Source organism: Dendropsophus ebraccatus, chromosome 5 (assembly GCF_027789765.1).
Source record: "Dendropsophus ebraccatus isolate aDenEbr1 chromosome 5, aDenEbr1.pat, whole genome shotgun sequence".
In the NCBI taxonomy this organism is placed as follows: domain Eukaryota; kingdom Metazoa; phylum Chordata; class Amphibia; order Anura; family Hylidae; genus Dendropsophus; species Dendropsophus ebraccatus.
Genome location: NC_091458.1, coordinates 138,720,256 through 138,732,051, shown reverse-complemented (window position 1 = coordinate 138,732,051; position 11,796 = coordinate 138,720,256). Strand labels below are relative to the sequence as shown.

The 11,796-nt window shown below is 44.4% G+C and overlaps 1 protein-coding gene across 1 annotated transcript; it reads right to left on the bottom strand.

Moving 5' to 3' along the window:
- Window positions 1-2,997: 2,997 nt before the first annotated feature.
- LOC138793120 (E3 ubiquitin-protein ligase makorin-1-like) lies at window positions 2,998-10,204 on the bottom strand. Its single transcript, XM_069971456.1, has 8 exons — window positions 10,023-10,204; window positions 8,002-8,121; window positions 7,002-7,225; window positions 6,105-6,214; window positions 5,050-5,237; window positions 4,803-4,913; window positions 4,153-4,291; window positions 2,998-3,426 (listed from the first exon to the last, which is right to left on the bottom strand). The coding sequence occupies exons 1-8, from the start codon at window positions 10,067-10,069 to the stop codon at window positions 3,256-3,258; spliced, it is 1,110 nt and encodes a 369-aa protein (XP_069827557.1). The 5' UTR covers window positions 10,070-10,204; the 3' UTR covers window positions 2,998-3,255.
- Between the last annotated feature and the right edge of the window lie 1,592 nt (window positions 10,205-11,796).

Here is an 11,796-nt window from a genome sequence, read left to right as displayed (position 1 = left end):
TAGTTTGCCTTTTAGCTCCATTCAATTCAATGGAATCAAGTTGCAAAACCTAAACACAAGAGCCGTTCTGTCTCTGGAAGAAAGTGGCCATGTTTATATAACCTTTTACCTCTAAGGCCTTATTCACATGCCCCGTAATTTAAGAAACGGATGAAAATCAATGCCAAAAAAAAAACAACACAGACATGTCCTAGTGCTGACTTTTTTTTTTTTTACAGATCATCTCGTTGAAATCAATTGTTTCCAGATTAACATTTTTTGCATCTGTATTTCCATAAAAAAAATACAGATAACTCATAGGTCACAAGGTTGTGTTTCTAAGCAATCACAGGCTGACAAGCAATCATGTGCCTTACTTTAGGGGGTTGGGCAAACTGGTGCTATATTTTTTTTTTTTTTTTTTTTTTTTTAACCTAGTCAACTTTATTAACTTGTTTAAAGCAGTCAGTAGTAAAAACGGATTTACGGATGTACTACAGATGTCCAATCCGTAATTTTTAGCGGGTTGTTTCAGGACTAGAAAATATTACTGAACATATGAATAAGGCCTCATGCTGAATAACCCTTTTAGGGTACTTTCACACCTACGAGAACCGATGCAGATCCAGTACCATTCACCCCTAAGATAGCACATACTCACCGCTGTGAATATGTGCCTTAACCCCCCACCGAGCGCATACGTTACCTGCTCGGCTGCAGTGACGCTCCCAGCTCCAGTCCCGCTCAGCTGCTCTGAGCAGGACCAGAGGAGGCAGCCTCGCCGCCAGGCAGGTAACGTATGCTCTCGGCAGCGGGCTGCAGCAGAAGATATGGGGGGAGATGCGGCAGCATGGCTGCAGACAGCGGGGGGGGCGGGCGGGGGTGTCAAAGCACATATTCACAGTGGGATGTCAATCCCACTGCGAGTATGTGCTATCATAGGGGTGAATGATACTGGATCCGCAGCAGATCTCGCTGCAAAGCCGCAGAAGTGAGACCCGCTACAGATCCCGTAGGTGTGAAGGCACCCTTAAAGGAATTATCCAGCACTACAAAAACATGGCCACTTTTGTCCCACTCTTGTCTCCAGATTAGGTGGGGTTTAGACAAAAGTAGGGCAAAATTGGCCATTTTTGTACACTGGGTAACCCCTTTAAAAAAAAAAAAAAACAGTGCCTAATACAGGGGTAGGGAACCTTGGCTCTCCAGCTGTTGCAAAGTACAACTGCCATCATGCTTTGTCCAGTTTTGCAACAGCTGGAGAGCCAAGGTTCTGTACTGCTGTCCTAAAACTCACTACTATATCTTATGCATCTTCCTCTAACTTTATATCCTAGAGAATAGTATTTAAATCCAGCCTGCTGTGTATGCCATAGGCAGAAACCAGGCTGTAACTTGTCATGGCTCTCTGCAGAAGTGAGTGACAGGCAAAGAGGCCCTTTAGAACAGCAGAGGCCCACTGATCCATTGTCCAGCATATTCAGCATATGTGGTACAGCAAAAGCCCATACTAAATCAAATAAAATTTATTAAAGTATTGTCCCCCAAAAGTTATACAAATCCCCAATATACACCAATTACGGGAAATGTTTATAAAGCTTTTTTTCCCCCCTGCACGTACTACTGCATCAAGGCTTCACTTCCTGGATAACATGGTGATGTCAAGACCTAACTCCCAGATCTGTGCGGGCTGTGGCTGCTGGAGAGGATGATGGCAGGGGGACACTGAGACACAGGACACTGGAGGGACACTGAGCATCCCTCTGCCATCATCCTCTCCCGCAGCCACAGCCCGCACAGCTCTGGGAGTCGGGGCGTGACATCACCATTTTATCCAGGAAGTAAAGACTAAGCATTTCCCAGAAGTGTATATTGGTGGTTTAAGGGTATATTCACACGAACGGACTTGCGAGATTCTCGCTGCAAGTCCGGCAGGTCCTGGCAGTTCCCACACTATATACGACCGCAGCAAGTATGTAATTCTACCGCCCTTAACCCCTTCTGCACCCCCGCTGTAAGCATACATTACCTCTCCTCGCTGCTGCACGGGTCCGGCGTCCTGCTCTCCCGTCCGGCCAATCAGTGGCTGTGGCTGGGCCACACACTGATTGGCCAGACGGGAGAGAAGGACGCAGCGAGTATATAGTGTGTGGGAACTGCCAGACTCGCAGCGAGAATCTCGCTGTGAGTCCGTTCGTGTGAATATACCCTAAAGGGGTTATCCAGCGCTTCAAAAACTTCCCCCCCTACTGTTGTCTCCAGTTCAGGTGCAGTTTAGCTCCTTTTACTTCAATGGAACAGAGTTTTAAAACCCCACCCAAACTGGAGACAACAGTAGAGGGAAAGTGGCCATGTTTTTGTAGCGCTGGATAACCCTTTTAACTTTTGGGGACAATACAGTGGTGCCTTGGATTAAGAGCATAATTCGTTCCGGGACTGCTTTTAATCCACCTCTTAAACCAAAGCAAAGTTTCCCATAAGAAATCATAGAAATGCAGACTATTGGTTCCCCACTCCAAAAATAATTCTGAATTCTGTAAAACTAATGAAAACATTCAGAAACAGCAGAATCTGTGATATTATAAGTTACTGTACAATAATGGAGAGTATGGGAAACAAGTGCTGACAGACTGCAGGGAGCATGAAGGAATGAGGACAGATGTGGGCACATACATGCAGCACTCTGTCCGGGGAGAAGGCTTACAGTCCTGTCCCCTGATACAAGCCCCAGCCTGGATCTGCTACGATTTGGAAGGTGAGTGAGACTTCCTGGGTCAGAGTACTCAAGGCACACGAGTTATAGAAACAGTGACTACATTGGGGTATATGAACCACTGGGGGTGGCTTTGGTTTCAATAAGTCATAATGAAAAATTCCTGATTGCCGCTTCTACTGTCATGTAGAATGATTTTTTTTATTGTTTTTTTTTAAAGACCTTATGACCCTATGGAACCATAGCAGGTTAGATTCAGGTTCCCCTTTAAACATGTACAACTACAAACTTGAAACACACACAAGTCAAAATACACAAACTCTTTATTCTAATAACCTTTTTAGTAACAATGTTAAAAAGCTATATTTTTTTTTTTATAACATGTTTGCCTCAAGGAATCAATGTTTTATTTTAAAGGCCTGCGGGAAGAGGCACTGCTGCGGTAAAACCCAGGGGTGTAAGCAAAAAAAACACGTTAGGAGCTATGCTTAAAGGAGAAAAGAAAACCCAAATCTAAAAAACCCCACACAATGCACACACCACAAGATGGCGTTTAAACATAGTCACTCAGAATCTCTGCATTCTCCTAATAAGATTTCAACTTCCTCAGGAAACCCCAGGGTAAGCTGAAAGCGATCTTCAATGAGCGCAAGGGTCAGAGCACAGTGCAGAAGGTCAATGTCTTCCTCTTCACTAAAGTCTTCTTCATAAATTCCTACCAGCTGTGAATAAGACTGAGACACATCAAGTCAGTTGAGAACAAAACACACACCTTTTATTTATAGAGCATGGGCTACACTGCATCCTTTTGAAGCACTATTGCCTGAGCCGTGTACAATCTTGTGACTGCAGCCAAGAGTCAGAGCTACAAGTTACAGTACAGCCCTAGCTTAGGGGCCTATTCCACGGAGTGATAATCGGCCCAATTTGGCCGATTAGCACTCTGGAATAGAGACAACGATGAGCAGGTCATCGGCTGATCACTTATTTAGGTTCCAACCTAAAATTGGGCACCAACCGCGCATTGCTGCTTGAAAGATGCGCGACCGATGATTTCAGAAGCACCATACTTAACCTAGCATGTTGCAGGTCTTCTCCTGCGCTCCTTTCTCCCAGTCCCATGCACAGCAGCAGCTTCGGTGTGGCCTGTCTTAGCTGACAGACTGCTCAGCCAATCACTGGCCGCGGCGGTCCTGGCCAGTGATTGTCAGATAAGACAGGCACCAAAGCTGCTGCATGTGGGATCGGGAGGAAGAAGGAGTGCAAGAGAAGCCCTACAACATGCTAGGTTTTTATGGGGGTTTCAACACAAGGGCATTGGTAATCATGTCCCTGCAGCCCTCGCTAAACTATTATCGGGCCGTGCAATAGGCACAGTTTACATTATCAGGCCCTCATCGGCCCGTGGAATAGGACCCTTAGAGGTACAGTAAGATAGCATGATACAAGGCTTTACTCACCAGAGCAGAGGCACTAGCCCTTCGCTGATCTTTTCTCTTTCGCCTTCGGTAACCATGTGGCAAATCATGAAGATAAATACATTCAGACTTAAAAGGGCAGTAGCCATTACTTCTAATGAAGAACCTGCAGCGGATCTTACTGCAAGGAAATGGGATGTTACAGTGAAATTATTCAAACAAACCACGTAACCAAGTCTGCTTGAAAGACATTGTAGGACCAATCCAAGAATCTTGTGTGAACAGACAGTCGAGACTGGAACAGAGGGCTGAGACCAATGAAGGCCCAAGGACATCAGGGAACGTGGTAAGGTAATAAATTTAAAATAAGTCAGTCAAGGGCTACACAGACATTGCTTACAATGTCTGTGCTGCCCGATTGTTGGCCTGTGTAATTGCTCAGCAAATAGCACTTGTTCACACTTTGATTGGACTGTGTAGTAGGACCCTAATGCACAGTTTACAGATTAGTCCATTTATAACCTGACAGGTTCCAGTTGTTTTTGGGCTCTGTCCACACTGAGAAGCATCTAAGAATGCGCAAAGTGTTTGTATATGGATAGGTTACCCATAATGTTACTGTAAGCCTATGCTTTCTCAACACATTAGCTGAATGCATTTCATGAGCTATATAATCTTTCATAAGTACTTACCTAGTCTTAGCTTTAAAATCCTGGATCAATTGTATTTTTTCATCAGAGTCTCCAATCCAGTATTTATGTGGGATAAAATAACTTGACTTTACACGGCATTGAGGGCAGCCCCTTTTGGCGTAAAAAAAAAAAAAAAAAAAAAAAAAAAAAAAAAAAAAAGTTAACTGAAGTTACTTTGTCCAGGCATAGTTTCAATTTTATTATGAGAAATGTGAGCAGCATTCATCTATGCATAGTGAACACTCACTTTATAACTTCATTCTGGAAGTCCCGAGTCTTCCTCCAGCGTTTGATACAGCCAACACAATATGCATGGCTACAGTTTGGCAAAATCCCAAATATTCTCTCTTCTGGTCGTTGTTTATCATAAACCTTATCCATGCAGATCCCACAAACCACATCTCTGCTGCGCTCATGCTGAAGGCTTGAGTCTTCCTACATTATACAAGCACATTATCAGAAATATAGCTTTTTTTTTTTTTTTTTTTTTTATAAAGCCAAGTTGATGATCTTTACACACTAGACCAAATGTTTGCAGTGATTCCTGCCTACGACACTGACTGATAGGGTGGTCAATGGTCAATGAGAAATGGGAATCTAGAGTTTGTGGGTAAACATCTATATTGAGCACAGAATGCCAAAAAAAAAAAAGTCACTTATTGGCACCTGTGGTAATCATTGCATTAATGTCACTGTAACCCAGAGTATTCACTTATATATACTTTCCTAAGAACACTGTACATAGGGTTGACACATCAGTAGGAGGGAGTTGTGTTCCAATCAGGTGTAAAGAAAATAATGCTGGGTTTACACAGAGCGATAATTCGCCAAATGTACAAACAACGATTTCTAAGTAACGATTTTTCTTTTATAACTATCAGCGTTTAGATGGAACGCTATATCGTACAGAAAATTTTGTTTTCCAACCGCTTATGCCTATCTCGCACATAGGTAAAATCAGTGAAGCACTGTTTACACGAAACAATCGGCGAATTAAGAACAAGTTAAAAGATCAAAATGAACGATTTTTCTCGTTGTTCGATGCATTTACATGTATGATCATCGTTCCAATTCGATCGTTATCATGCAAATTCACATGATAATCGTTCCGTGTAAACCCAGCATAAACCATCTCACTAAACACTTAGAATATTCACCTGGTACTGACCAGATTTAATCATTCACCACTTTGTGCAACTTTAAAAGACTCACAAATGATAAATAACTGCCTGAGATGTAATGGAGTATTTTTCTGCATATTTTAAGTGTACTTTATATGTCAAGGACCATTCCTGTACTAACCATTTTAGAATGCAGGATTTTCAAGGTTGTCTGGAGCTCCGAGTCCTCCTGCTCTTTTGTTTCCTTGGATTTATCCATAAGGACTGGACTAGAAACAGATCTCACAAGACCTATAAAAAAAAAAAAAAAAAAAAACACACAACACAGCATTAACGGTTGGTACAGATAGAAAAATAAAGTGACATGTTCATCAAGTTTGGCCAAAGGGAGGAATTCTTCTAGAGACAACACAACTCTTCTCCAGTTCAGGTGTGGTCAGCAACTAGGCTCCATTCACTTCAATGGAACAGAGTTGCAAATCCAACCAGACTGGAGACAAGAGGGGGGTGGTGCGGATGATGCAGCAGTGCTCCTAATGGCGCTCCATAGCAGACAAGCCCAACAGCATGGGATCGGTGCCAAGGAGGAAGGTAACACCCCTTCCTCCTCAGTGTCCCCAGCGCTTATAAGGGGCTATCAGCAGGTTAGATTGATCTAACCTGCTGATCATTCCCCTTTAACTGACAGAAGATGCTAAAAAAAAATTGCTATATTACAATCAGAATTTTAACCCAACCATCATAGTTTATTGTATAAATTCACCCATACATGAATCCTTTATTAGTACTTTTACATCTTTAATTTGCCTACAAGTTAGACCTGTAGATATAGCTATACATCTGTCATGGACAATTTGGACTACATCTGTAAGAGTCCATTCACACTACAGATTTAGCTTAGAACTTCAAGTTCAGTCTGCACCGCGGACTCCGCTTGAAATTCTGTGCCAATTCCATAGCATGAATGGACCCTTACACACTCCTGAGGAACACGCACCACTATTCAGTGAGGAGCGAGTCCCTAATACCCAATGAGAACACAGGCCAACAAGGTGTGAAGGAAAGTTTATTCACCAACCTGGATTTCGTGGGACAAATTCTGCTGCAAGCGCCCAGTCCTCTCTTGGCAATTGAGCAGAAGCCATTTGACTTGCAAAGGCAGCAGACTGCAAAGGAGTAACAGATGGTTCTGAGACTCTACGTCCAACTTGAGGGGTAGGCACATAAGGAACAATGCAAGGCTCAGAGACTCTACGGCTTGAAGGGGCATCCGAATGCTGACCTGGTGGTAGGTGTAGGAAACTGGAGAGAAAAGGTTTTACAGGTTAAGCCATGCAATATCTAAATACTAAAATCTATTCCAAGCAAATTGTAGGGTCAAAGTGACCATACACAAAGCCACTGGCTAAAGCAATGCCTTAACTCAGATTGGGGATGGCACATGGTCAGCTATGTTATGGACAGAACCACCACAGAGCAGGAGAGGAGTCTGATTTTAGATCCCTCTATACCAAGAAACCATATACAGTATCTGTGTTATCAGTTTTTCTGTTTTGAAGGCCGGCTCTAAAGACCCAATCAGCTGTTCAGCTGATTAACGTCAGTTTTACATGGCCGATTACCGGCCACGGGAGAATTTCTAGCAACATTCATTGCCCATAATCAGCCCAGGTAAAAGGTCCTTTAGGGCCGTATTACATGGCCCGATCACTTTAGTAAACGAGCACAGATCTGCTAGATTGGCGCTCCATTACTGAGCCTATTACACGACTTAATCGTTCAAAGGAATGCATGGACATTGTTATCGATGTCCATGCAGCTCTTGCCCTAAACTGTTATACATTAACTCCCCAGGCTCCCAGTCTTCTACCGCCCTCTGCTCACTTCCTGAGCTGCCGCTGTAGCTTCAGAGCCAATCTCAGCCAATCACTGGCCAGAAAGCGCTCTATTACACGTAGCGAAGTGCGCCCAGCTGCTGAAGATTTTAGGTCAGGACCAAAAGTATATTACATGGAACGATGATCTGCCTGATTGTTCTGCGTAATGGGGAGCTTACACTTGCAAATTGAGAACATTACCTGCATTTGTCTCCATAGCTACAGAACCCGTTCTGGAAGTGGCGGCAAACAGGAACAGACTTCTTATCATGGGAGAAGCGGCAATTTGTCCCCCATCTACAGGTGCCTCGGAGAAACGCTCTGAAGCCAGAACAAACCGTATGTGATCACCAAAAACAGTAACACAAAGCACATAACACCCAGATAGGTCAGTCACTTGCTTAGGTCGTAAGACAAATTTCTACAAAGATGGAATAAAATCTATAGACCGTTTTGTATAAAATGCTAAATCCTCAGTTGAATCAAACGTGTCTATACATTTTGTACGGACATTAGCGTTCTACTCATCTCTCCTTTAAAGTGTACCTGTCGATTACATTTTTTTTTTTTGCAGAAATCAATAGTGCAGGCGTTTAACTGTGTAATTGGGTTTATTAGCCGAAAAATACATTTTTCTCATGAAAAAGCAGTTTGAAGCTCTCCCCCGTCTTCCTGGTTTTCTTTGGAGAGGCGAAGAGGGAGATGAGGCACCAAATCAGGACAAAAAAAAAAAAAAAAAGTTAATTTACAGCTACATCACCAGCTATCTCCTCGAAGTCAGCGGTGACCTCTGAATACTGGCTTTCACACAGGTCCCACTGTGTAATCCTTTGTTCTCTGCTGGCGACTAATCTCCCTCCTCCCCCCTCCATAGATTACACAGGGCTCGACTGATGCAAGTCAAGATTTCCTGATAATGAGCAGTGGATGAGAAAAAGGAGGGGAAACCTGGGAAGTCTTTTTGAATGCAGATAATGGCATATTTGCCTAATAACCCCAAGTACAAAGTTTCATAGAGTCGGCTGTACTATTGATTTCTGAAAAAAAAAAAAATGACTGACACAACTTCCTTTATGTAGTTATACATTGTAATATATTGTGTTTTCACCTAGTCCTGCCATCCAGTAAGCAGATTAAGTTATACCCAGTGTGGATCACGATCTAGTAACACTGTCGGACACGTGAACAGAGCCAATCAAATTGAGTCCACAGTGAACCCTAGAGCCCTATTAAACCAGGTGATTGCCAGCCACATATATCCATATCACCCTGTGTAATAGGGTTTCAGGGGGTTATTTTATAAAGTATTTCTGGGGGTGGGGGAACACATTCAATATCTAAAATGGCCCACTCAGGTTCCCTATAAATACGGCTGGCACAACAAGGCCAGAAGTAGTCATGGATCCCAGATCATTGGTTAGAGGGGTTACCAAGGGGTAGAACAGTAATTACACCTGACAGCAGCTGTAAAGGTCCCTCTCCCTCCAAGGACACAAAAAAAAAACCCAAAAAACCACACCTGAGAATACAGCCGCCTCTCCAGACTGAATTGGTGACCCAAAGGATCTTCTACTAATTCGCAATGCAACAAAATTCCTGACTTTATATAACTAAGGAGAAGCTTCCCGTGTGTGTGTGTAATAATAAATGAGATTATATATATATATATATATATATATATATATATATATATATATATATATATATATATATATATATATATATATATATATATATATATATATATATATATATATTCCAGACATCTCACGCCTTTCTGCCAGGAGGTGGTAATGGCCCCAGTAGAGCAGGCTTGAGACCAGTGAGGGGGGGGGGGAAGAGACCTGATCTATGGGGATTTACTACTTCCTGCAGGACATCCAGCAGGTGATAAGTACTGGAAGACTACTGACTTTTTTTAAAGGGGTTATCTGGCAAAAAAAATAAGTTTTGAGTGAACTACCCCTTTAAGCAGCACAGTCTGTACAGGTAGCAGGAAGGGTCCCCCAGCATGCCCAATTACCTACCAGAGGGAGATACCACACAGTACACCGCTATGCCCCCCAGATCCAGTCACCGCTATGGTGGATAGCTCCCTAGTGATATAAGCCACAGGTGCAGGAGAGCAGACCCGAGCCCTCAGCTACCCGGGCCTCCCACCACAGAGGTAAACCACTAATGGGCAGGGATAGTGCACAATCAGCCATGTTCAGTCACCACACCTGCAGGGCGCTCTTGCAGCCGCTCCTCTGCCGCTCGCTGAAGCCATTTCTTCCGAGAACCAAACGCAGGTGACCCAAGTGCCGCCCCGTAGACTTTTATAAACGGCGGCTCGTAGGCTGCTCCTCCTCCAGGACCCCGCCCCTAGCGGTCAGCAGAGAGATGCTCCTCCTCCTCCAGGACCACGCCCCTAGCGGTCAGCTGAGGAATAGCGCGCGGTGCTGTGGTGATCACGTGATTGGCGGGCTGTAATGTCAGTGTGGGGCCTGATAACCTGGTTACCTCAGGACTCCTATACTTATATTATTGGCTTGTGATATGGGAGCTGCGGTATCTGTGCATGGCAGCCATGGGGTTCTATTGATTTATAGGCACACAGCAGGTATATGGTCAGACATATGTGGGGGCTATTTAACTCAATGGGGCCATGCCTGTCTGACTGACATGTTGCCAACATATCTAGCCTTAGAAGACACAAATGTAATGTGAACAGGCTCCAACCAGTCAGCAGGATAGGCCGCTGCAGAACCTCTTTGTAGCGGCTATGGAGACCTTGCTAAACATCTCCACGTGCCCTCACAGTGCACCCTGGGAAATGCTCTATAACTCCTGTCCTACATTCAAAGGAATCCGCTCACTAGGGCGTCTATAGCGGACAAGTGTCCTGCCATCTTGGCGGCATCTCTGTCCATCAACTTGCACAGGACAATGGATGACGGAGGAAGCGTTAAACGATTTAAGGGCAAAGGTCACTGCTGAGGTCACAGGAGAAATGCAACACAGGGTGTCCCTAAGCTGCAGTCCTGGCTGTGTGATTAACCCCTAAGGACAGGTTCACACGTACTGTATCCACAGCAGATTTCACAGTGAAATCCGCTGCGGATACCTTCCCATTCACTTCAATGGGATGACATCCTTGCAGCAGAATGACAGTATGTCAAAGTCAGCACCCCTTAACCCCCCGCGGCCCAGGTACATACTCTACCGGGTCCCCGCTCTGGCTTGCTTTGGGCTCCCGGTGCTCAGCCAATCAGGGCACTGCGGCAGGGCACCTCCCAGCGTGTTCTGGAATCGTGGCAGATTTCACACTCGCAGATGATTTTTTATTCCACTGCGAGTATGTAAACCCCATCCCCCTTACTCAACTGCTGCCTGGTGAGTATTTTACCTATCCGCGCTCCGGCCTGCTTCTGTGGATCCCGGCTCCCCGACGTCCCGCTCAGCCAATCGGTGGCTATGGCAGGGCAGTGCACTGATTGGCTGAACGGGACACCAGGGAGCCAGGAACCACAGAAGCAGGCCGGAGCACAAACAGGTTATGTATTCACCGGGCCGCGGGGGGTTAAGGGGGGTGAGGTTTACATACATGAAAAATCCGCTGCCAGTATGTACGCCCATACAAACTGTCAATAGCAGAAATCACAGTGCGGAATCCGCTGCGATTCTGGTACATGTGTTCCCACTCTTAGGTTATGTATGTTCCCACACAGTATTTTTGCTCAGCATTTTTCAACCAAATCCAGGAGTGGATTAAAAACACAGAAAGGCTATGTTCACACACTGCTGAAATCGAGTGGATGGCCGTCATATAATGACAAACAATTACCGTTATTTTAAAACAATGGGCGTTGTACCGTTAAATGACGGCCTTCCACTTAATTTTAGCGTGTGTGTGTAGCCACTCTATGTTTTCAATCAACTCCTGGTTTTGGTTGAAAATTACTGACCAAGATACAGTATGTGCACAGAGCCTAAGGGTATATTCACACGGACGGG